Source organism: Paroedura picta, chromosome 2 (genome assembly GCF_049243985.1).
Source record: "Paroedura picta isolate Pp20150507F chromosome 2, Ppicta_v3.0, whole genome shotgun sequence".
Taxonomy (NCBI): Eukaryota; Metazoa; Chordata; class Lepidosauria; order Squamata; family Gekkonidae; genus Paroedura; species Paroedura picta.
Window position 1 is genome coordinate 157,502,400 of NC_135370.1, and position 26,992 is coordinate 157,529,391.

The window sequence follows — 26,992 nt, forward strand, 5'->3', positions numbered from 1 at the left end:
GTGGGCTCACGGGATTGTTGTCACCTCCCCAAGGTTGTGAGAATGAAATCCTGTTTATGTTACACATATGTCTTTTCTCTCCTGCCCCCCTCCCTTGGGAACTGTCAAGTTTTGGGCGGGAGAAATGTATTGATAAGCTGGGGCAAATCTGGCCTCTGGTCAGATTTGACTTCTCAGTCTCTTTCGTATAGAACTATCCAATAAAACTCTTTATTAAGAAGTTTGTTGTGAGTTTCCTGTACGTTTGACATTAAGTCAAATCTCACAACTCCTTTCACCTGCAACCATGCAGGGTGAAGGAAATTCTTTTACTGAGCAGGGAGAGGGTCTGGATTGGGACCTCTCCCAGGGCGACGGTGCCGCGGCAGGACCGTACAGCTCGGGCATCCTCAGGGCCGTGTCAGGAGCAACTCCTGGGCCTGAGGACTTTTTGGAAAGGCATGTCACCGAACGCAGGCGCTTATCGAAGTATGACCGACCAACTGGAGACGAGCAGTGGCCGGAGAATCTCGGAATGCCTAGCTACGGGCTGGAGCCCGCCGGTGACACACAGGACCTGCAGAGTAAGCTGGACAGGGTGACCAACTGGCTGCAGGACCTCTTGGGTCGGTTGGATCCGGAGGAGCAACGCCGCACTCAACGTTTGCTGCGGGAGGTGTACAGCGGAGGAGCCGTCCGTGATCCGGGTGGTCAGAGATCGGGGGGGCTGCTCACCCTGCGCGAACGCGAGACGGCCGCGATGCAAGCAGCCGCGGAGGCCGAGGCGGCGGCCCTGGCCAGGGCGCGGAGGGAAGCAGAGGACGAGGAGCGCGAGGACGCCGGAGCCGGCGGGGCAGCTGGAGGCGCTGGAGCGGCAGACGGTGCCGGAGCAGCGGATGGAGCAGCAGCGGCGGCAGCGAACGTAGCGGGGGCCGAAGTGGCAGCGGCGGCAGCAGCGCGAGAAGCGGCGGCGGCGGCCGCGCGAGCGGCGGAGGCAGCAAGGGCTGCAGCGGATGCGAGAGCGGCGGCAGGCGTGGGTCGAGGCATCGGCCGTGGGGGAAGACCCCCGGTCCCGGCGGGGGCCCAGGCTGGTTGGGGTCCGGGACGCCTACCTCCCCACCTCTGGGGAGTGGAGATGCGGAACACCTACAAGTTTAAGGCTAAGTTTTCAGGGGACCACACGGCCTTTCCAACGTTCCTGGTGCACCTCCAAGCCTACATGATGGACATGGGCTTCACTTTCACTGACGACGCCGAGCGTGTCCGGTTTGTAGGGGAAGCCCTGGAGGGCAAGGCAGCCAAGTGGTTTCTGGACTTGTACCGTTACAACCCACGAGCTATCCGTAACTACAACCATTTCCTGCGTTCCATGCGTCAGATGTATGTGGAGCCATTCGAGAGGGAGACCGCAGAGAAGAAGCTCAAAGCCTTGAAGCAAGGGAAACGGGCGGTGGTCGAGTACGCCAGAGAGTTCAAAGAGCTGGTCTCCTCGGTACCGGACTGGACCGAGCCCCAACGCGTGCTGGCGTTCGTGGGGGGCCTCTCGCCTGATTTGTCCAGCAAGTGCCTGCTGTTAGACGACCCGCTCACGGTCGACGGATGGATCAACCTGGCCGGGGAGATGGAGAATCGTCTGGAGCGGGCGGCGGTGTTCCAGGAAATGGCAGGGAAGGCTGGAGCGAAAACTCCTACCCCTGCGAAAGTCAAGCCGAAAACAAAATTGGAGCCGACTGAGCGCACTCGGCGCATGGAGAAAGGGCTGTGCCTGGGATGTGGGCAAGCCGGCCACTTCCTCGCTCAGTGCCCCTCAAAAACGGGGACCGGGGCCAAAACTACGAGCGGCGTCCAGGCGAAGACCCTGCCCGCCAAGAAGACGGTCCCGAAGAAAAGTGCCAAGTCCCTGTTAGTGCCACTGGTTGCAGCTTCGGCAGTGGAAGATTCAGAGGAGGGCAGCGGTCCAGATGGCGAGGACCAAGTCGAGGAGCAGTCGGGAAACGAAGACGGTCTGCTGTAAAGGCGCCCCGCCAGCAGGCCGCCAATAGGGGCAAACGCGCGGTGAGTGATCCACCCTTGGTACTGCTACCGGCCACCTTGTCCGACCCCAAATCCGGGAAGAAGGTGGGAGTCCGGTGCATCGTGGACTCGGGGTGCACCCAATCCTTAGTAAGCCCTGCACTGGCCGAGACTCTGGGGGTGGGCAAGGTACCTTTGGGGGAACCCCTGCCAATCACCCAACTGGACGGGAAGTGTGCCCCTGGGGGGGAGGCGACGGTGAAAACGCGCCCCATGGACTTGGACATCAAAAAACACTGGGAGCAGATTCAACCCCTAGTAGCGCCCCACTCCGCATTCCCGTGTGTGTTGGGTCTGGATTGGTTGAGGGAACATGACCCCACGGTGCAGTGGAAGAAAGGGACCGTGGAATTTACTTCCCCGGGTTGCAAACAGCACGTTCGGCCGCAACCCCCACTTGACAAAGGGGTAGTGGCCGCGTTAGGAGCCGGGGGGGAAGGGGCTCTCCCTGCGGAGTACCGAGACTTTGCTGATGTGTTTGCGGAAGCTGAATGCAACCAGCTTCCCCCCCACCGAAAGACTGACTGTGCCATTGAACTAAAACAGGGAGAGCCGCTCCCGAAAGCCAAACTCTACTCAATGAGCCCGAGGGAGATGGCTGAACTCAGGGAGTTCCTGGACAAAAACCTGGCCAGGGGATTCATCAGGCCCGCCACGTCACCCCTGGCGGCCCCGGTTCTTTTCGTGAAAAAGAAAGACGGGTCCTTGCGCCTTTGCACGGACTACCGGGGTTTGAATGCTGTCTCTACTTGTAATGCCTACCCGTTGCCATTGATAAAAGACTTGCTTGGCCACTTGGGAAGGGCACGGGTTTTCACGAAATTGGATTTGAGGGAGGCTTACTACCGGGTCCGGATAAAAAAGGGTCACGAATATCTGACTGCTTTTAACACCCCCTTGGGACAATTTGAGTACACCGTAATGCCGTTCGGCCTCGCCGGCGCTCCGGGCGTGTTCATGAATATGATCAATGAAATTATGCATGATTTATTGTATCAGGGGGTGTTGGTGTACATTGATGATATTTTGGTGTATTCTGAAAATGTTGAGAGTCATGCAGATTTGGTCCGCGAAGTACTCCGCCGCCTGCGGAAGCATCAATTGTTTGCCAAACTTTCTAAATGTGAGTTCCACCGAGATGCGGTGGAATTTTTGGGCTTCCGGGTTTCCCAAGCAGGGATTGAAATGGATCCGGGTAAAGTGCGGGATTTGTTGTCTTGGGATCCCCCTCGCACAAGGAGGCAGTTGCAAAGTTTCCTAGGATTTGCAAATTTTTACAGAACGTTCATTCCCAGTTTTGCCAAGGTGGCATTGCCTCTCACTGACTTATTGAAGACGAAACAGGGGGGTAAAGCAGCGAGCCGCCCCGGCGCGCCGCTCCAGTGGACCCCCCAGTGTCAGGATGCTTTTGAGAGGTTGAAACTACTGTTTACCTCTGAGCCGGTGCTGGCCCATGCCGACCCCACCAAGCAATTCACCGTGCAAGTTGATTCTTCGGATGTAGCAATGGGGGCCGTTATCCTACAGGAAGGGGGGGATGGGAAGTTACACCCACTGGCCTATTTGTCAAAAAAGTTCTCCGGGGCTGAAAGAAACTGGGCGATTTGGGAGAAAGAGGCGGCTGCAGTGAAATTGGCCTTATCCACCTGGAGGCATTGGTTGGAAGGGTCCGCAGTTCCCTTTGTCGTATGGACGGACCACAAAAACCTCCAGGCGCTCAAGCAGCCCCGCTCGCTCTCAGCGAAACAGATGCGGTGGGCGGAGTTTTTCTCTCGGTTCAACTTCTCCCTCAAGCATCTGCCGGGCAAAATGAACTTTTTGGCGGACGCCCTGTCGTGCCTGCCCCAGTACAACAGCAAGCGTGACCCATTGGTGGATACAGTTTTTACCCCCGCCCAACTGGGGATGGCCGCGTTGACGCGCAGCCAAGCAAAACCTGGGACATCCATCCCGGGGGGCTGGGTCCAAAAGGAGGTGTTACAGGACTCTGAATTCCGCTCCCTCCGCCCAGATCTGGCTGAGAAAGGGGGGTTGTTTTTTAAAGGCGAGCGGCTTTTTGTCCCCGCAGCGGTGCGCAGGGACGTTTTAAAACTTTGTCACGATGCAAAAACCGCTGGACATTTTGGGTTTGTGAAAACCTTGCACCTGATCCGGAGACATTACTGGTGGCCAACTCTGCGCAAGGATGTGGAAAAATACGTGCAAGGGTGCCCCACTTGCATCGTCTCTAAACCAGCTGGTGGAAAGAAAAAAGGATTGTTGCAGCCCCAACCCACCCCATCCCGTCCGTGGACTGATGTCACAATGGACTTTATCACGGACCTGCCTCCCAGCCAGGGGAAAACTGTCATTTGGGTGGTGGTGGACGCTTTTTCCAAACAAGCCCATTTCATCCCTTGCGCTGGCTTGCCTTCTGCTGCCAAATTGGCTTCATTGTTTGTGACCCACATACTACGGCTGCACGGGATCCCGGGGCGCCTGCTGACGGATCGGGGCCCCCAGTTCGTTGCCAAGTTCTGGCGGGAGCTCTTGAGATTGTTGGGGGTGGAGCAAGCCCTCACATCGGGCTACCACCCGGAGTCTAATGGCCAGACTGAAAGGGTGAATCAAATCCTTGAGCAATACTTGCGCTGTTTTATCAACCACCAGCAGGATGACTGGGTTGCCCTGTTGCCTCTAGCCGAGTTTGCCTATAATAATGGGGCCCATTCTTCCACGGGAGTCTCCCCCTTTAAGGTGGTGTACGGGACTGATTTAGTGGCTGCTCCCACCTGGGAGCTGTATTCTCCCGAAGCTCCTGATGTCAATAAATGGGCCGAGACAATTAATGCAGGGTGGCCAACGATAGTTGCTTGCCTCGAAGACGCGAAACAAGCTTATAAAACCCAGGCAGACAAAAAAAGGGCACCTGCGCCCGTATGGAAAGTGGGAGACTTGGCCTATTTGTCCACCAAGAACTTACGTTGCCAACAAAAATCAAAGAAACTTGGTCCCAAATATGTGGGGCCCTTCAAGGTTGTGAAACTGATTAATGCTGTAACTGTGGAACTTGCTTTACCGAAAACTTACAGGAATGTGCATCCGGTTTTTCATTCCAGCCTGCTGCGGAGAGCCCCTGCCCCGGACGAGTGGCACCCCCCTCCAGCTACACCAGTGCCGATTTACATCGATAAAGACACCCACTATGAGGTCAACCAGATTCTGGACTCTCGTGTGCACAAGGGTCGTCTCCAATATTTGGTTGATTGGAAGGATTTCCCTTCAGGAGACAAAGAGTGGGTTGAGGCTGTAAACGTGAAGGCGCCCCGCCTTCTCCGGGCTTTCCATCGTGCCTTCCCGGACTGCCCCCGTCCGGTAGATGCCGGCTAGATGAGAGAGGGAAGTTAATTTTAGTGTGGAGGGATGTCAGGATTGTAGAATCTCTGTCATAAATTAGCCTGAGTTCCTCCATGTCAGTTATATTATTTTATTGGACCTGGCGCCTGCTTTCTTCAGGCCTTGTAGTTTTCTTAGCTATAAAAATGAGTAGTGATGTTATGTTAACCTTATCTTGTTGTGGGCTCACGGGATTGTTGTCACCTCCCCAAGGTTGTGAGAATGAAATCCTGTTTATGTTACACATATGTCTTTTCTCTCCTGCCCCCCTCCCTTGGGAACTGTCAAGTTTTGGGCGGGAGAAATGTATTGATAAGCTGGGGCAAATCTGGCCTCTGGTCAGATTTGACTTCTCAGTCTCTTTCGTATAGAACTATCCAATAAAACTCTTTATTAAGAAGTTTGTTGTGAGTTTCCTGTACGTTTGACACTGCCCTCCTTACCAGTAGAGGAAGCAAAACAAAAACAACAGGCACACCTTTTGGTATAGATCGACTGAGAACTATCTCAAGGCAACTGAGAAACTTAAAAGCACAGAATTATTTACACACAAAACTGCCCCATACTGAATCAGTCCATCAAGGTGTCCATAGAATGTGTCCAGATGAGGGCAACAAAGATGGTGAGGGGTTTGGAGACCAAGACGTATGAAGAAAGGTTGGGGGAGCTTGGTCTGTTTAGCCTAGAAAGGAGCTGACTGAGAGGGGATCTGATAACCATCTTCAAGTATTTAAAAGTGTGCTATATGGAAGATGGAGCAGAATTATTCTCTCTTGCCCCAGAGGGACAGACCAGAATGAATGGGATGAAATTAATTCAAAAGAAATTCCATCTAAACATCCGGAAGAAGTTCCTGACAGTTAGAGCAGTTTCTCAGTGGAACAGGCTTCCTCGGGAGGTGGTGGGTTCTCCATCTTTGGAAATTTTTAAAAAGAGGCTAGATAGCCATCTGATGGAGAGGCTGATTCTGTGAAGGCTCAAGGGGGTAGCAGGTCACAGTGGATGAGCGATTGGGATGTGGGTGTTCTGCCTAGTGCAGGGGGTTGGACTAGATGACCCAAGAGGTCCCTTCCAACTTAATGATTCTCTGATTCTATGATTCTAAGATCAGTATTGCACATTGAGACTGGTAGCAGGTCTCCAAGTCTCAGGCAGAGGTCTTTCACATCACCTGCTAGCTAGGGGACTGAACCTCGGACCTTCTGCATGCAAACGTTATTCTGATCTTCAAAAAAGGGAGGAAGGATGACCCAGGAAACTACAGACCAGTGAGTTTGACCTCTGTTGTGGGGAAGATAATGGAGCAGATATTAAAGGGAGTGATCTACAAACATCTGGAGGACAATTTGGTGATCCAAGGAAGTCAGCATGGATTTGTCTCCAACAGGTCGTACCAGACCAACCTAGTTTCCTTTTTTCACCAAGTAACAGGTTTGCTGGATCGGGGAAATTCGGTTGATGTCATTTACTTGGATTTTAGTAAAGCTTTTGACAAGGTTCCCCATGATGTTCTGATGGATAAGTTGAAGGACTGCAATCTGGATTTTCAGATAATTAGGTGGATAGGGAATTGGTTAGAGAACCGCACTCAAAGAGTTGTTGTCAATGGTGTTTCATCAGACTGGAGAGAGGTGAGTAGCGGGGTACCTCAGGGCTCGGTGCTCGGCCCGGTACTTTTTAACATATTTATTAATGATCTAGATGAGGGGGTGGAGGGACTACTCATCAAGTTTGCAGATGACACCAAATTGGGAGGACTGGCAAATACTCCGGAAGATAGAGACAGAGTTCAACGAGATCTGAACACAATGGAAAAATGGGCAAATGAGAACAAGATGCAATTTAATAAAGATAAGTGTAAAGTTCTGCATCTGGGTCAGAAAAATGAAAAGCATGCCTACTGGATGGGGGATACGCTTCTAGGTAGCACTGTGTGTGAACGAGACCTTGGGGTACTTGTGGATTGTAAACTAAACATGAGCAGGCTGTGTGATGCAGCGGTAAAAAAGGCAAATGCCATTTTGGGCTGTATCAACAGAGGCATCACATAAAAATCACAAGATGTCATAGTCCCATTGTATACGGCACTGGTCAGACCACACCTGGAGTACTGTGTGCAGTTCTGGAGGCCTCACTTCAAGAAGGACGTAGATAAAATTGAAAGGGTACAGAGGAGAGCGACGAAGATGATCTGGGGCCAAGGGACCAAGCCCTATGAAGATAGGTTGAGGGACTTGGGAATGTTCAGCCTGGAGAAAAGAAGGTTGAGAGGGGACATGATAGCCCTCTTTAAGTATTTGAAAGGTTGTCACTTAGAGGAGGGCAGGATGCTGTTTCTGCTGGCTGCAGAGGAGAGGACTCGCAGTAATGGGTTTAAACTTCAAGTACAACGATATCGGCTAGATATCAGGAAAAAGTTTTTCACAGTCATAGTAGTTCAGCAGTGGAATAGGCTGCCTAAGGAGGTGGTGAGCTCCCCCTCACTGGAAGTCTTCAAGCAAAGGTTGGATACACACTTTTCTTGGATGCTTTAGGATGTTTAGGGCTAATCCTGCGTTGAGCAGGGGGTTGGACTAGATGGCCTGTATGGCCCCTTCCAACTCTATGATTCTATGATTCTATTATTCAAAGCAGAGGTCCTTCCACTGAGCCACAGCAACAGAAAGTGGGGTCTGTGACAGGAGTTTTGGATGCCTGGTGCCTGCCTGGTGCAAAAGTTTCAGACATCATGTGCTGTCTAGATAAGCTAATAGTGCTGGGAAGGAGTCAGGAAATCGAGGTGCATGTTCAAACCAATGAGTGGGAAATGTAGTCATGCGGTCCTAGAGGAGAAATGTAAAGGTCAGGATCTCAAAGCATTCTCAGAAGTGCTGCTTGTTCCACACATAGGGCCAGCTAGGTAGGCACAGATCGAGGTCTCAATGCGTGGATGAGAAAATGGATCTGGGAGGAAGGGCTTCATTTGTTAGGTACTGGGGAACTTTCTGGGACAAGCTGAACCTGCACAAAAGAGATGGGCTTCACTTGAACCAAAAGAGAACCAGGCTGCTGGCTATGAATATCCAAAAGGTGGCAGAGCAGCTTTTAAACTAATCCTGGAGTAGGGAAGACAGGAGCTAGGGGGCTTCTGGTTCGGGACAACCACCTTCTGCTTGCAATTCATAGGATCCAGTCCTTAGTTTGTTCTAATCCAACAGCACACAAATTCATCTTGGGAGCAAAGGATCAGGCATTCTACACCCTCTTTGATTTTTATATTAACAAGTGTTTTCGTTTTGCCTTCATTTCACAGATTGGTTTTCATGTAAAAAAACAAAAACATAATATGTGGGCTTCATAATAACCGTGCTGTGCAATGGCCAAGCGACAGCTACACATTCCCTGCCTGGCACAGCAGAGATAACCTCAAGTCTAATACCTTCAGGCAGAATAAGGCATTGATGATTTTATTACAGTGGCAGGGACCAAACCGTTCTCACTGATGCACAAATACGCCCAGCCGCAGATATTAGCATCAGGCTGTAAGTATCGGGCTTCACTGCAAGACATAAATAAAGCCGAGGGATTCAGAGGAGCTTCGTCCAGAACAAAAGCAGCCCATCAAAATAACAAGCCTAGGTCTTCTCCATTTCCTTGTACTAGAGATCTGCTGCTGAAGATTCGTCTGAACCATTCACATAAGCATGTGAAATATATGCATGCCCCTTCTTTATCCCTTTTTGTCCACAGTGCCCCAAACCTAACATAACTTACCTTAAATGAAAGTAGGTAAAGCAAGGAACTTAACTAGCTAATAAAAGTCATGAACTAACCCACTAATTCTCAACCAGAGTTACTAGAAACCCCAGGGTTTCCCCAGAGCACCAGAGGGGTTACTACAGTTGAAGAGAGGATTTCATTATATATAAATCTTGAAATTAGCTGTAATTCCAGGGGATCCTCAGCTGACATCCCTAACCGAGAGGTACTACACCTGGATCCAGTTCAAGAACTGTGCACAGCCTGTACAAGGATTCCTTTCTTCCCAGGTTTCCCTTTGCCCCGGCAGCCATTTCTGACCCTGGGAAAATATAGCCTCAAGATTGCCAACCTCCTGGTGGCACAAGCCGAGAAAAAAAATGACAAAGGCTGTTCAGTATAGCTGTTTATTTCCAAATATATGTTTTCAGCTCAAAATGTCTTAGTCTGGTGCACAACACACATTCAACAATAATGGGGGTCACCAAAACAGGTACCTAGCTTCATACCACGTTTTCAGAGGAAGTGACGAAGAATGCTTGCACTAGAAAGCTCACGCCTTGAATAAATCTTTGTTGGTCTTAAAGGTGCTACTGGACACTGATTTTATTGTCCTTCCTCAACAGTTATACCCTGTGTAATGATAATAAGCATTACACAAAATTGCCTATGACTTTGGCAGACTGTGAGTTACTCCACCCTCGCAAAAGAAAGTGGATGAATTGGAGCAGGTTAGGCAATCTGACGATGGGTCACATATTCAATGGTTGTGGGACGTATAAGGAAGAAAAGGAGAGAACCTTGTCCTGCTCTTCACAAAGGCAGCCTCTGGGAACTTGTAGGTTAGAAGTGGGCAGGAATAGTCCTGTCCAAACTGCCCCTGAATGGAAATAGGCAGGCCATACTGTGAAAGTATGACATCACCAGCATTGTCCTGTGACATCATCAGGATGCTGAGGATTTGGCAACCATTAAGGTTTTCACCATCTTGTCCCACAGTTAAACTGCAAATTGCAGGCACCTGCAGCTTCAGTTTGTCTTGGAGCTATGTAGGGAAGGGAAACGGGATTTAACCCTTCAACCTCCACTTGGGTTATACTATTAAAAATCTGGCTTTCCTCTTCATTGTTAGCAGGACAGCAGGCAAGACCCCCCGGGATGCCAGGCTGCAGACAGCCTCCAGGGACATGGGTTGTTCCTTTCACTCTCCGACTCGGACCATGATTTGGGGAGTCAAAATTGGTCAGATGAATGGATTTGCCTCCTTTGTGCCAACAGCAACTAGATTCAGGGGAAAGGCGCCTCAAAAGCTTTGAACATGCTTGCATTGCTGATATTGTTTGGATTCATACCAGTATGAAATGCGACAGAGATGGCCCAGCCCTAGTGGCTCAGGGGGTTCCAAGCTTACCCCAGCCCTCAAGTCGCTGGGTGGCTTTAGGCCATCCGCAATCACTCATCCTCAACTCTCTGGCTGCAACAGGGGCATAAAAACACAGACCAGCCCTTCTGTGCTGTTACTAAGGATTGTGGAGGTAATGTAGGCAAAGGACTTGAAACGCTCCCGAGCACTATATATGCTAAGTATGATATTTAGTGCATGGGATGTTTTGCCTGCCTCTCCAATCTGTATGGTGTCTACAGCTCCAAGCCAGCATGTAGACAGTAGGAAACAGTGAATAATGAGTCAATTTCACTATGGTAGAATCATCCTTAGAAGCAAATGTTTGCTGGAACTGCACTTGGAATGAACTGGAATCACACCATATATAATTCATATTCATAAGCATGAAATGCAGCCTATTCACGTATGAGCGCATTTGCATATATTGCCCCCTTTTTACACTGGCTGACACCCCTTCCCTCCTTCTTGTATTAGCTCTTCCATTGTCTACAATGACGCGGTCAAACTCCTGTTGTTGTTTCCCTCTCTGGTTCAGTATGGTCGGTAAAGGCCCATGTCCATGGACAGTACTAAAGAAATCAGAACAACAATAACACCAGAGAGGTAAGTGCTAATGCGAGGCAGCAAAAATAAACCAGAGTCTGGTTGCACCCTGAAGACTAACAAAATCCTATTCCAACATAAACTTCAGACCAGTGCTTGAGATGCTAGAAATACGTCCTGACTACGCGATTGTTGATTTGGGAGGTCTGAAAACACAAACAGAAGGATCAATTGGCTGTGAAATTCAGGAAGTATAGGCCGGAATGTAATTAGGTAAGACTCAAAAGCTCATTGGGGAAAATACAGAGACCTTTCATTACTTAAGCTACACCAGTTAATTCCTGCCGTGGGTGGAGAGTCACAGGGATAACAAGATCAAAATCCGAAATCCTGACGCAGCTCAGCAAAGGTGGACAGACTGAAAGACGATGAATGCCAGTTCAGAGATTTTATGCTGGAGACTCCCTTGGAAGCCCTCTTATTGAAGGATGGCTAATCTGAGGTCAGAAACAGACATCCCCCCAGTTGACAAATTAACATTGGCTCTGACCATGCAGCCATGACCATGCAAAAGTGTGGGCAACCATGATGATCGTACGGCATTAGAGACTATCAAAACTTGAGAGACCAGCATATTTTATCCATGGGAAACTTTAACACCTACATCAAATTCATTTGCACAATTACGGTGCAGTCCTAAACACGCATCTAAGCCCATTGACTTCAACAGACTTAGAAGCCTGTAATACTGTTTATGATTCATCTGCTAGTGACTCAAAGCCCAAAGCACTGGTTCAGCGCTCCCTAACCCATGACAGTAACTGCAAGAGGAATGAAAGGAGACTGGCTATCCATTCAGCTGTATGGCACGCCAAGAACAGCACCAAGAAATGAAGTTATTTCTTCTTCCTGGTTTCCTCTGACCAAGACTCTTTCTCTGATTTCTTGGATTTGGCCTAATCCCAATGCACCTTGGCTCAGCCTAGGAAAGTACTCTGAACTTCAGATTCAGTTCTTCCCCCAAACACTCTAGAGACAGCCTGCATGGTGTAGTGATTAAAGAGCAGCAGACTCTAATCTGGAGTGCTGGGTTTGATTCCCCATTGCTCCACATGCAGCCAGCTGGATGACCTTCAGCTAGTCATAATTCTCTTAGGACAATTCTGTTAGAGCTCCCTTAGCCTCACCTATCTCACAGGGTGTCTCTTGTGGGGAGAGGAAGGGAAGACGATTGCAAGCTGCTTTGATATTCCTTCGGGGAGTGAAAAAGTGAGGTATAAAAACCAACTCTTGTTCTTCTTCAGTTGTTTCAGGTTGTCCTGCTCAGCTTTTCCAGCTAATCTGGCAGCTTCTGAACCTCAAGAACTGATCTCTCTGCCTCTGCTTGGGCTCCAGATAGATCATCCTAGAGCCAGAATTCAGTTGATCACACATGTTCCACTTCCTCTGCACTAGAGTTCTGCCATCCCTGTCTTCTGTGGTGACCACCACTTTTCTGAACCCTGGAAAGCAGAAGATTCATTTGGGAAGAACGATAGAACATAACTGTTGGGGTGATTCACACATTATAGTACATTTCCCACAAGGGCCAAACAGACCCTGAGCCCATTTCAGATTGGAATTATCTTCCAGAGGAGCCTCTACATATACAGCTTGGTGTAGTGGTTAGGAGTGTGGACTTCTAATCTGGGTTTGATTCCCCACTCCTCCACATGCAGCCAGCTAGGTGACCTTGGGCTCTCCACAGCACTGATAAAGGTGTTCTGACTGAGCAGTAATATCAGGGCTCTCTCAGTCTCGCCTACCTCACAGGGTGTCTGTGGTGGGGAAAGGAAAGAGAAAGTGATTGTAAGCCGCTTTGAGACTCCTTCAGATAGAGAAAAGCGGCATATAAGAACCAACTCTTCTTCTCTTTTTCTACACGCAGGAGTTTAGGAACAGCTCGAGTCTGTTACATGGAATTGGGACCCTCAGTCACAATTGGTATAATCCATTATACATGATTTGGCTATTTAAGGAAGTAACACAGGCAGAATATTTGCCTGGAAGTACGCCTATTAAATTCAGTATCATTCATTTCTGGGTAACCAGGCAGCGAATCAGATAGCTGATCTAACTTCAGGTTCCCCTAGAATTTACTGTGTGATTCATTAGTCTATTGTTTTCCACCCCCTTTAATTCTATATCGAGCATAAACTTCATTGCCCCACCACCACCACCAGTTCTCTCAATGATTATACTGACGTAAGGCGAAAAACAGAGAAAAGTCTAAAACTATCGGCTTCTCAGCACATTGGATCTGCAACTTTGATACTCCCTTGCCCCTGAATTATAGCTTTGAGGGGAAAGCAAGTCTCTCACCACCCTCCAGTATTCCAAACGCATCTTCTCGGCAGGTCAGTGCTTGGTGCAATGCAGCATCCAAGTTCGGAGAGGTGATCTTTTTCCAGAGGATCCAAATGGAAGTGCTTAATACTATGATACTCCAAAACCCTACTCCTTCTCCTTGCCCTCAGCTTTATTGAAAATCACAGGTTGGGGAGCATTTTATATGTAAAAGATGTGTGCTGAGCAGACATGCTTTACCAGTTTTCCAGCACCTAAGCAAAATCAGATAGCAGTTTTCTCTCTTCCCCCCCCCCCCCCCCAATACTGGATGTGCCATTTGACACAATAAGCTGCTAAACCTATTTAATTTACTGCACGGAAACAATTGCTCTTTAAAGGAAGCAAAGCCTGAGGACAAAAGAAAATTCCCCTGGCAGAAGCCTGTTCAGAATGGCCGGCATTTGCAAAGACATGGCATGCCTCTTCATTAAGCTTGGAGATACCTCCAAGGAGGTTTAAGAGACCGGAGGAGGGCAGGATATGTATGCTCCATGTCAGGCAAGAACAAAGAATTCAGTGTCCACATACACAACACAGCTGGTGGGAGATTGTTAGGATTGTTAAATTCGGTGGAGGGAATGTGTCCACTTGAAGGATTAAAACCGTGGACTTCAGCCTGAACTCACCTTCTACCCCCACACCTGGAATATACAAGCCCCACTTTCTCTTAAGTTCAGGCTTGTATCATGTTGAAACAAAAATCAGGATTTGCAACACAGATGCCTTTAATTTAGTTCTTCCCTCGATCATTTCTTATTCACTCACACAGCAAGCCTATATGGAAAGATGCCGCACAAAGAGGAGTAAAGAACTTGAGGGGGATGTGTTTTTTTCCCTTTCTTTCTAAGGCCTCTCATGGCATTAGCCCTGGTTGGTATTCCAGCCCTGGCTAGTATCTGGATGGGGGACCATCAAGAAAATGAAGAAAAAGAGTTGGTTTTTAGACCCTGGCTTTCACTACCTGAAGGAGTCTCAAAGCGGCTTATCGCCTTGCCTTTCCTCTCCCCACAAAAGACACCCTGTGGGGTAAGTGGGACTGAGAGAGCTCTGACCAAACTGCTCTAACAGGACTGCGACTAGCCCAGGGTCACCCAGTTGGCTGCATGTAGAGGAGCAGGGAATCAAATCCAGCCCTCGAAATGAGAGGCCACTGCTCTCAAGGAATACCAGCGTCATGACGTAGAGGCAGGCAATGGCAAACCACCCTGAAAACCCTATGGGGGTCACCATCAGTCAGTTATGACTTGATAGTACATTCCACCACCACCATCACAGCCTTAGAAAACAGAATGAACGGGTGGTATTCTTTCTTCATGATGAAGTTCCTAAAGCAGGTGTGAGCAAACTGTGGCCCTCCAGATGTCCATGGACTACAATTCCCATAAGCCCCTGTCAGCAATGCTCCAGTTTGCCCACCCCTGGCCTAAAGTGTTAGACTAGGATCTTGGAAACTCAGGTTCAAATCCCCAGTGGAAGCTTGCTGGGTGACCTTGGGCCTGTCGCACACACTCCCAGCCTAAACTACCTCACACACCTGTTGTGAGGATAGAATGAGAGAGAGGAAAATGATGTTAGGCACTTTGTGTTCCCATTGGAGAAAAAGGCAGGATATAAATTAATGATTTTTTTTAAAAAATGGTTCTCTGAGCTTCTCTAAAGTAGGAAGTTTACTCTACCCTTTGTCCAAATTCTCTCTTTGAATATCCAATGTATTTCATGGCTGGGTAAAGTCAAGGATTTTTTCACTAGATCTACTGCCTTCCTCAAGTTATGTTTGCAATCTCAGTTGAAGGGGAGTTGGTTCAAGGTTGGTGCATATGGCTGGAAGGGTATGAAATTGGGTTTCTCTTGCTTGCCAAAAAGATGTCGATTTCTTCCCAGAAAAAAAAAACAAAACCCGGCTGTTCAGATACTCAAAGGAAAGGAACAAGAAATGCTCAATGCAAAACAAACAAAAATACAACACAGCCATCAGGTATTCCATTGATCAGAAACAATACCTTCGTGTATCAGAAAATCAGAGTTGAAAGGTGCCATACAGGCCATCTAGTCTGACCCCCTGCTCAAAGCAGGATCACCATTGGGAAACTCCTGAAACATCCTCCAGGCTTTGAGAAACCCCAGAAGTAATGTGATTGTGCAGAATATAGTTGGGAAACAGAGCTGTATACATGCCCACTTGGGGCCCCTCTACTTCCCACCCCCACCAGGCCCATTATTGGCCATTTTGGGAGGGGACGGGGGCTAACATGACCATATATGGTCATATCATGCATTAAATATTTAACAAATTTTTAAAATATATAAAAAATTAATTAACTCCCACCCATTCGGGAAACCCTTTCAGGGCTGTCAAGAAACCCGAGGGTCACATGAAACCCTGGTTGACAAAGCCTGGCTTAAGGACTGCTAGTGACTGGGAGCTCACCACCACCTTGACTGTGAAAAAATTGCCTGATATCTAGTCGGAACCATTCTACACGTAGTTTAAAAGCATTACTGCAGGTCTTGTCTTCTGCTAGCAGCATGAACCAGTCCCTGCCCTCCTCCTCCCACACTGCTTAAATAGGGTAATCAGGTCCCCTCTCAATCTTCTCCAGGCTGAACATTTCCAAGTCCCTCTATGGAATCAACCCCAATGGAGCATAAATGTCTTGGCTGGGCCAATTATGCACGGGGTGAGTAGTCTGGGGTGGCAGCAGCAGGGCAGTGGGGCTGATCCCTGATTATGCATGATGCTGCTTCCATCCCAGCCCTGGCCCAGTGCAGCACCCCAGATAGCCTGTGGTATGCGAATACAGGAGCTCCTGCATTCCACGTGATACCACAGGCACCATCCGCAGCCCTCTGGCACCAGCCCCATGCATAATCGGAATGTGGATAGCACATGCCCCTGTCAGCTCCGCGGAGCTGCAGAGCTGGACAGAGAGTTCCCCCACCACCATCTTGGCAGGAGAATGGCATGCCACTCCCCTGCCATTGTGCAGTGGGGGTCCCCTGTCCCCTGTCCCCTGCTGCTGCCACACTGTGCAGCGCACTGGGCTCTTCTGGCCCTGGCATTGTGTGCATTCGCATGCTACGCGCAGCAGTCTGTGTACACTGGGGGATTCCCCCACCCACGCCACCACAAGAACCCGGCAGAATCCTGGCATGGCTACTGTCATGCATAATCAGTCCACACTGAAATAAATCTCTCTATCCGCTAAGTACTTTTTCATTGCAAACTGCAACCTAAAACTATGGGAAGAAACCTCCTCTAATGATGCATGTTAGAAATGTATATACTTCTATGCAAATATTCCTAAGAAAATTAATCAGAGAGCAGACTATTCCCACAGACCAGCATGCTGTGGTGTGAAATAAAAATTAACTCCAAGAAATAAAATTATCTTTTCCCCCTTAACTGAAGTTGTCATGGCCGGGGTCCCGATCTGCTGGTTTATGTAAGTTCCTACTGAAGAATCCCCGACTGGTCCTGCCTGGACATCAATTGCAGTTGGATGCTCCCTTCCTAATCTCCTCACTGTCAGCCACGATTGCTCTGTTCTATCAAACCAGAACAACAAAGAGCCTTCAAACAGCTTTTAAGCTTCAGACCGCTGGTTGATGACATGAGCTGTCATAGGTGGGGTTATATCTTAAAACTCTTTGTTATTCTGACAACACTCTGGGTGGTTTTTGCTGCAACAGGTTAAAGCAGCTGCTAGTTTGGAGATTTTCCCTCACTCATGTTTGTCTAAGGTAGATCATAAATTAATCTGGTGTAGTGAACACGGTGTCGTTTTTGGTCCAAGGAGATCTACATGCCAGTCCTCGCTCGGGTATGAGGCTCACTGAGTGATGATGAGAAAAGCACTTTCTCTCAGTTTAATCAACTTCATGTGGTTGCAGTGACAATAAAATGGGACAAGAGAAACCATATAAGCCACTGCGAGCACCTTGGAGGAGAGCTGGGATGAACACGTAATGAATAGCAATAAGCTCTCTGGGGAGCATGCCACTTCCATGCCTTCACCAGGTGTCCCACTTCTGGCCTAGTCAGAGACCGTTTCCTCACTGGGAACTTCACTGCCTTGGGTCCCGTGCGGGAGCACAAATCCAGTATGGACAAGGTGCACCGGGCCAAATGCTCCCCCATACTGGAACAGGAAGAGGCGGGGCAATCTGCCCCGGCTCAAACTCCAGCCTGGTGCAGAAATGGTCAGAGAGTTGCACTTTAGCTGGAATGAAGCTGTAAAGAAATCATCCATAAGAATCAGGAACTAGGGTAGTAAATGAGGTCTTGCAGAGTGAGACTCCATTCGGCAGGGATGCTGTCCAGGATGAAGTGCATGGTGGTTAGAGACTGGGAAGACTCAGTGACCTATAATTTCCTCTATGAGAGGAAGCAAAGAGTCTACCAAGAGTCACAGCTCAACTCCCTTTCTCCTTGGTAAGAATGCTTCCCCCCCCCCCCCCCGGGATGCTAGGTATGTACTGATCCTCCTGGTATAAGCTTCTGTTCAGGCAGCCCATTGATGTTCACTCTAGGTGTTGGCAGGGGGAAAAACTGGGGGTTCTAGATGAGGACAGATCTAACAGGGAAGATCCTGGTTTTCTACTCCCACCTGTTTCCTTGATGGAGCTTACTGTTGTAAGACAAGCCCCCGAGCTTCCCTATGGGGACCCTGAGATGCTTGGAACCCTGTCATCAGCTATGAGCAGGGATCCTTTTTTGAGTTCTGTCCCACTTCAACACTAGCCTATGGCAGGTCCTGACACTGGGTGCATCATACAAGAAGAAGAAGAAGTGTTGTTTTTTATATGCTGCTTTTCTTTACAAGGAGTCTCAAAGTGACTTAAAATCACCTTCCCTTTCCTGTCCCCACAACAAACACCCTGTGAGGTAGGTGAGGCTGAAAGAGCTCTGATATTACTGCTCACTCAGAACAGCTTTATCAGTGTTGTGGAGAACCCAAGGTCACTCAGCGGGCTGCATGTGGGGGAGTGCAGAATCGAACCCGGCACGCCAGTCCGCACTCCTAACCACTGCACCAAACTGACTCCATCTCACACAAAAATCTTGATTTACTATCCACCAGCCTTCAAACACTACATATCAAAACCAGCAGGATGCTAACTTTCAATACATGTCAATCGCCGAACAGAAATGAGCTTTAATGTCAATTATGAAATGATATTAAATATTAGCTATCAAATATTGTTAAGAACCATTACATGGACACCATTAAATGGTAAGAGAGGCCACCCGGGATGTGTGACTTCAATTGGCCTCAGAGGAGTGGAGGGTATCAACTGCTCCACTAATGCTGCTCTGCAAAAGCAAACCAACACCCATCCACTCACCAGCAACTAACGTTTAAAATAAATTGAATCTGTCACAGTCTATAGATCCAGCTCACATTTTCTCATGTGTCAACCTTTATTGAGGTAAAGTGGTCTGCCCAACACAGGTTCTCTTGGGAGCTTCCTTCACAAGTGTGTCACTCATTTTCTTCCCAGAGTTTGTCATGCCTCAGGTCCTTCTTCAAGACTTGAGAGCTATCCAGAGTTCACCTTCAGGCTAGAAGGGAGTTTCCTCATGCATCAGGTCTACCTGTTTTATCCTTCTGGAGAAGGTGAGGGCTAGGGGTTCAGTTAGCACAGCCCTTAATTTGAGGCTGCTCTGCTCACCCCAATGATTGCCTTCCCTACAACCTTCTTATACTCAGTAGCAGCTAGAGGAGGCCTTGGGAGAATAGATTCATATCAGTTGTAATCTACCAGCAGTTTTAGTCTTTCACATGCAAAACAGATCTCAAAATTTGCTTGAACTAGCATTAGGATTCAATTTCTTCCAGGTTTATTTCACAGGCAGCCTATTTGACCTAGTTAATACAGAATTTAAAAAACACACACAATCTTTTTGACATTTAAGTAACAAGTGCTAGTCCTAATTAACAAGCCCTTGTTTTCATCAAACACACCACCACGAACTGCTGTTTTGTAGAGCTGTACTGGACTAATGAGCCACAATTGTAGCCAATTCCTTGATGTGTGAAACTACCAGAATAAAAGCACACACAAAAAGACTTGGGTCCTTTGTTTATCACACACTGCCTTTCCCAACCATTTGCTAACAGGGAATGAGACTTGTTTCAGGGCACAGAGGAAAATCAAGGTCTCTGAGCTTGCTTACATGCTGGACCCCTGCTTAGCTTGACAAAAGAAGGTCCCAGGGGGAAAAGTCACCTTTTCAACTGGAAATTGTAGCGAGATGAAATATATTTCACACAGGCCAGCACACAGCTGCCAGATGATAACAGGTTTTGATTGCCATCCACATGTGTTGAATTCAAATCAGGGGATTAAGTTGGAAGCCTACAGATATCATCAGCTGTTTGTTTTTATGGGTGCTGGAGTCCCTATTTAGAAGTTGGCTATAAAAAAAGTGAATGCAAATATAGGAAGAACTAATGTTCTCAATCCTTGGAAATAAGGTTATAATGCCAAAACTGGATACAGAGATCTGTCAGTGTCAGAGCTCAGGCAGTAGAAGCACCCGTTTGCTTTGGATTGTATTAACATTGGTCAAGAATTTCATCTCAGCCCTCATCCTTGTAGCTTCATACCAGTTCACATTCAGTCCAGCCAGTCCAGTGCCAAAAGGCTTAGACGACAGAAGAGTTATCCTGTAATCAGCATGCTTGCCAACTCTAGTATTCTCTCCCTGAGCTAGGTCAATTGGGCCATCAATCTTAGCCAATCATCTGTTCAGTTCCTGAATCAATCCAGCCATCCTCTATAGCAGGGTAGTCAACCTGTGGTCCTCCAGATGTTCATGGTCTACAGTTCCCATGAGCAAACGCTGGCAGGGGCTCATGGGAATTGTAGTCCATTGACATCTGGAGGACCACAGGTTGACTACCCCTGCTCTATAGGGCATACAGCACCCTGTTGGTTCCCCTTCTCCTCCTCTTGACTTTACCTATGAGAATAACAGCAGCCAACCCAAAGAGACTTTAATAAAATATCAGGATTCGATGTCATCAATACAAAATATTTGGGAGCAGAGAATAATTAATGCTCTTTGATCAACCAGCTTAAGAACGTCACTTGGACACAAGATTCTCATCTTGATTAGCCACCACATCTTCTGCTTCAGGTGAAATTTTGACACACAGAATTTAGAAGCACAAGCAATTTTTGTCATCTGTTTCGAACAGTGGCATAGTTGAACTTGCCCTTTAACGAATAGTCAGGAAAGTGTTCACCTCAGGAAAAGCTACAAAACCGTTAGATGTCCCCAATATTTCCCTCAGAATTCTCTCACCTGAATCAACGCCTCCAGTTCCTCTGGAGATACACAGTTGTGCTTCTGAAGGAATCTGGCCTTATCATCTGCTATTCTGATCTTCTGTCTGCTTTCTTCTGGCTGCTCCAGGGCACGGAACACAAGTCCTCCACTGATCAGGTAGGCTACAACCACAATGAAGATGGCCACGACTGTTTTCCACTTCATGACTGTCTGCAAACCCTGTGAGGGGGTTTCCATGCTAGCAATCACAGCTGTCCGAGGGGAGGAAATAGAGAGTCGGGGTGCTGGATGGTGCCCGTTGGTTTTATTTGCCTCAGGCTCACAGGCTGAGGGAACAGCTGACGGAACAGTCACTAAAATGCAAAAACAGATATTTAATCTTAGTGTGGTTTCACTGGTTCCCTTATATCATACTGTTACAACTGGAACAATTTATTAATTTTATAAAGTTTGCACATTTATACCCCACTTTTCTATCCAACACGGCTTATCAGATCCTCTGTTCCTTCTTTATAACCTCACAAACCTGTCAAGCACAGAGTGACAGGGCCAAGATCACTCCAAAAACTTCCAGCCTGCATGGGTTTTCAATCCTGCATTTCCTAGAACCTGTTTCGATAGGCACACATGGCACCCTGCCGACTCCCATCATTATACAAGATGTAGGCATTTATCATTGGTCTGTTCTAGCTATCTAACTTGTGTGCCTTGTAATAATCATCCTATAATTGTGCTTAATAACGGCTCCTTCAAATCCAAACTCTGTCATGGTGCACATAATTCAATGTGCTAAAAAGAGGAGATGAAGAATGTCTGAGATATTTAAATGGGATATCAAACAATTTACTTTTTGGCTTCACTTCCTTAACCTAACACTAGCTCCTTGGCCAACACATTCCACCATGATTATCTCTGTCTTTCATAAAGATTGATCATTAGGTGATTGATTAATTGATTAATTAACATTTGCCAGAAGAAGTAGAGAGCCAGCAAGGCTCATTCGGTGCAGTCCACAGTCTGGCATTTAGTAGATCTAGATCTGAGGCCAAATGTTCTCAAATGATTTTCTCTAACACTGATTGCAGTCACAGAAAGTGTGGCCAAACTATCCATTACACAGATATCTGTCACCAGAGCCCTCCAGGTAAATTTTCTTTACCATAAAAAGGAACTGGTAGGGTGAATTCAGATTGGAGCCACAGCATTGAATAGGGTGAGCTTTAACATCTTCATTTCCCAATCCAAAACCCACCCACTCCCCTGTGGGTGTTTGTTAGGGCACCAATTCTCAATTTTTAGCCATTTGATGATCTCCATTTTGATTAAAACATTTTCATAGGTCCCACCCAAGCGTTCCCCTCACCAGCACACACAGGACAGAAAGCCCCTTTTCAAAGTGGGCGTGGCCAACCACATCCACCCCAGAGGCTTCTGGCTTCTTGCATCCCCAAAACAATAACAGCAATATTTTGAAGCATGTTGAAGAATAATATTTTCATTGTCTGCACAGGGTATACACACTCTGGTCTCATAAGGAAAGCTCTTCTCAATCATGAGTGGAAGGGATTTTTGTACTGCAGACTACAAGAAACCTCTGTATCATTTCTTGATGGAGTCCATCTGAACAAAGGTGGGAAAGGGCTTTGAAACACTTTGAGAACTGCTCACAAATGCAGAATATGACCTCCTGCTGCCTCTCACCACTGTATTCAGAAATATGGAGAGGTTCCCTTCAGTCAACCAATGGCTAGTAGCCATTGCTGAACTTCTCCTTGAATCTGCATATAAGAACTTCTATACGGTGAAAGTCCTTGCATTAAAAAAATAGAGTGAAAGCCTGCTGAATTTTATATTACAAATAACAAGGAAGATTCCATTGGGAGCACTGAACCTCCTTAGTGCCACTCAGGAGTTTCTAGAACATAGTTACTGTTTCCCAGCAACAAATCAGCTCATTAGTTGTCCATCTGCCAGTGGAGAAACTGGCTACTAACATGGCTAACAATGGCTCACTTTAGCACAAGATGCTGCTCCCAAGTACAGCACAGTTTGACAGAAGGTTAGAGAGGCCATATGCACAATAATAAGGGGTTATGCAGCAGGGATAAATTGAGCGAGACGGATGTCTTAATAAATGGAAGTTCAGCTAATGGGAACTATATCATACCAAAAATCTCTACTAGCATTTGTTACACCCACCCATGCAGAGGAATGAGTGATTTACACTGGAGTTATTAGCAACAGTTTGATAATGCATATATGATCCAGCCAGCTTGGTGTAGTGGTTAGGAGTGCAGACTTCTAATCTAGCAAGTCAGGCTTGATTCCCCGCTCCCCCACATGCAACCAGCTGGGTGACCTTGGGCTCGCCACGGCACTGATAAAGCTGTTCTGACCAAGCAGGACTATCAGGGCTCTCTCAGCCTCACCTACCTCACAGGGTGTCTGTTGTGGGGAGAGGAAAGGGAAAGTAAACTACTTTTGTAACTACTGCCTAACGCACTGGGTCCCAGTAAGAGTTGAGCTGAGGGTCCTCTGCAGTTCTATCATATTATTACTGCTGTTATGTTGGAGTTATTACTGCTGTATTGTTATTGCTGTTGTCACATGTGTTTCCTTATGTTATCTGTACCTGTTCCCTGTTCCCTGTAAACTGCCCTGAGCCTTCGGGGGAGGGTGGTAAATAAATAAACAAATAAACAAACAAACAAATAAATACTTTGAGACGCCTTCTAGTAGAGAAAAGAACTAACTCTTCATCTAATCTGGCAAGGCGGGTTTGATTCCCTACTCGTCCTCCACATGCAGCCAGCTGGGTGACCTTGAGCTTGCCACAGCTCTGATAAAGCTGTTCTGAGTGAGCAGTGATATCAGGGCTCTCTTAACCTCACCCACCTCACAGGGTGTCTGTTGTGGAGAGAGGAAAGGGAAGGCGAATGTAAGCCACTTTGAGACTCCTTCGGGTAGAGAAAAGAGGCATATAAGAACAAACTCTTATTAGTTCAAGATCTGAGAAAACCTGATATCAAGAAGTCAGGGATTTTTCTGTTCATGTAGGAAAAGGCTTTCAATAAATGGCACATTATAATTCCCTAAAGTGTGACATCATCTTTCAGCGTATCTCCTTGGGTCACTGTGAGGAGAGTGAAGGGGGTTTCATTTGCCATTGTTCTCTTATTACACAAAAGTGAACAGTCTTTGCATCTTGAAAAAGGAGGTGTGAAATCAGTTTCTCATTTGCACGCAGGTCTTTCTGCCCTCTAAAGAGCATTTCCTATTCACATCACGGCTGGGTGAACTGTTGTCATGACTGCTACATAACAAACCCCATCAGGTTTTACAGTCTTCTAAAAAACAAAGATCATGACAAAACCTTCAATCAATTCAAAGAAGATCGTTAACACTACTAACATTTTGATCCAATGCAGAGTTACTCTAGCCTAATGCCATTGATGTCCACTGGCTGGAGCAACCTCACATAAGATCACATTGGAAAACAAAATCGTTAACTTTTGAAGGAACTTATCACATACCTTGATCACAATAACACATTAGCATCTAAAAGGGCTGACAGAGAACAACTGCCAACTCAGCAAAAAAAATACATTTTTATTTAATAAACTTCCTGCATTTTTTGCAGTAGAGGCAGTTCCTGATCACAGTCAAAATCTGCATTAAGTACTTTGTTCTAACAAGGTAATAATGGGACGGTTGAACAAAGCGTGGTAATCATAGAGAAATCACTGCACATACATATATGTATATTTAAATGTCATGAAATTATAGTGACCATGTAGAAGAGATCAGAGTCATGCACCTTTCTGGTTTGTGCACATTTCTGATCATAACCCAAGTAGGTATAAATCATGCACACATGAGAGCTTTTTTTTTTAAAGAAAAAGACATAGCACATGTATAAAGCCTACACAAAAATAACTTGTCACATGGAGATCATATGCATAAATTCTGACAAAGAACAAAGATTGCAGTGAGGTGTTGTCCATGTGTACACAGTATGTCCACATTATCCAATGTCTTAGCTCATAACGGGATCTTCAAACATACTGCTTTACCTGCTTTTAAAATTTGTCTGTGCTAGCTGCATTCACAACGTTAATAATTCATTGCATGAATCTATCCCGAATCGACTTCCCATCAACTTCAACTGTTCTAACTTAAGAGAAGAAGCAAGTTGCTATGCCCACTTACTTCATAGGATGCATTATTTAAATATCACTATCATGTTCCCCTCCATTTGGTCATTTCCCCCCCCCCTTTGTTTGATCAGTGTGCTGCACCTTTTGCAACACTACAATATCCCTGGAGATGCTGGTTAAGGCAGAGTGGTACATGAGAATATATACAGAACAACTGCAATTAGTGCAGTAAGCATTGCAATCCAATTCAAGATACACACCAATTCCTTTGTTCCAGCTGTTGTCACAGGCTCAACAGGTTCAGCTCGGGCTTGTTTGTTTTGTAATGAACCACTACTATCAAAACTGTTCGCTAGAGTCAAAAGCAGGATTGAGATACATACCATGAGTGGTGGTCCCATTGCTGAGCCATTCCCTATACCGGGGAAACATAAAAAATGAAACCAATCCTCCTCCAGTCTGACTTCAGCCTGGGTCTTCCAAAAAGTCTCTTCAAACTATGCTCCTCCCAGCATGCTATTCCCGTGGGTGTGCGTTTGTTAACTTATCATGGAAGGAATTTAATCTTGCTCATTAACAGCAATGACGATTCTCAGTTTATGCAACACACACATTAAATTGGCAGAGCCTCCTGCCTCAAAGGACACAGCCCATTCCCTGGTGAAAGGATGCCAGTTGGGAAAGGTAAAGATCCTTTTTGTTCGGAGAGGGTAGCGTATAGAAACCATCAGCAGGCATTTTCTATCTGCCTTCAATATCAACACCTTTATTAATTCAGCTCGTTGAGGATTTAATATTTAGGAATCATCCCTCTCCACAAAAGTGGCACCTGATAGAATGCACGATAAAAACATGCAAAATAATACATTCATAAAAACAGTCATCAAAAAAGAAGATTTGGGCCAATTCTGCATGAGCGGTATAAGCCAGCGTCTATATGGACCCAGGGCAAATCCCTGTGTCTATATAATAATGACGCCAAACACCACTCTGCCAGGCCTGGCACAAATTGGCCCCAGAAGCCCCATACTAAGGGAACATGGATTCTTCCATGGTCCCTTTCGCCCTACATAGGCCTGCAGAGGACAAATAATGCGCTGGATGGCCTCGTGGCATGTCTTGATTGTTTTTGTAATGTGCACGATGGTGGTATTTCATTTATCGCAATCCCACCATTCAGCACACTACAACACCCCGTGTGCAGAGGAACCTACCGCATTTCCCGGGAGAACTCCTTTCAGGACACCAGGTGTCCTGCTATAATGTGTCCCCAACATGACACATTTTCATGCTGGAGATGATCTGGTGCTGAAATGTGTCCCCTGTGGGGACACCCTACATTGCAAACAGCTTAGCAGCACTGTACCAGCAGCAGCCGGGAATGGCGCCGCTGGTGCGGAATTGCCCTTGTTTTTTATACCCTACTATTCACTTTCACCTTCACTTCCTCTCCCCACAACAGATATCCTGTGAAGTAGATGGGCTGAGAGAGCTCTGAGAGAACTAACTGGCCCAAGGTCACCCAGCTGGCTGCCTGTGGAGGACTGAGGAATCAAACCCAGTTCTCCAGGTTAGAGGCCACCGCTCTTAACCACTACACCAGGTTGGCTCCCTGGACCATCATACAAGGCATTGCTAAAAGCCTTGCAACTAAAACAGAAGTTCTAGCAGCAATTAAATGCCATATGCTAATGATGCAGGCTAGGGTAATGGCCAAATTGCAGGTTCTACATTAAGATGGGGATGTTGTTCATCAGACACTCCCTCATCTAAATGTAATCAACCAAGACCTGCCGTTAGAAACTCTTATCACTCAAGGAAGAATGCATAACTCTGTGAGCAGCATTTGAAACTATATGCAACTACAAGGAAAACTATTTTCTTCCATATGAAGAAAACACAAATTGTTCAACAAAATAGGTTTCGCTTGACTCCTAAACCTGAAGAAGTCAAGAGGTTGACTATCTTTGGGTAGGGCATTCGATGCCCAGTGTCACCACAGAAAAGCCAGTCTAGCTGTGGAGAGAAGCTCTTCCC

At 47.0% G+C, this 26,992-nt stretch overlaps 1 protein-coding gene across 4 annotated transcripts in view; it reads right to left on the minus strand.

Annotated features, from left to right (window-relative positions):
• The window catches only part of KCNK10 (potassium two pore domain channel subfamily K member 10), a 94,482-nt gene that overhangs the window by 39,485 nt on the left and 28,005 nt on the right, over positions 1-26,992 (minus strand). For all 4 annotated transcript variants that reach the window (XM_077323416.1, XM_077323417.1, XM_077323418.1 and 1 more), the window contains one exon: positions 20,814-21,151. In XM_077323416.1, the coding sequence (XP_077179531.1) occupies positions 20,814-21,151 (338 nt within the window). The remainder of the gene's footprint in view (positions 1-20,813; positions 21,152-26,992) is intronic.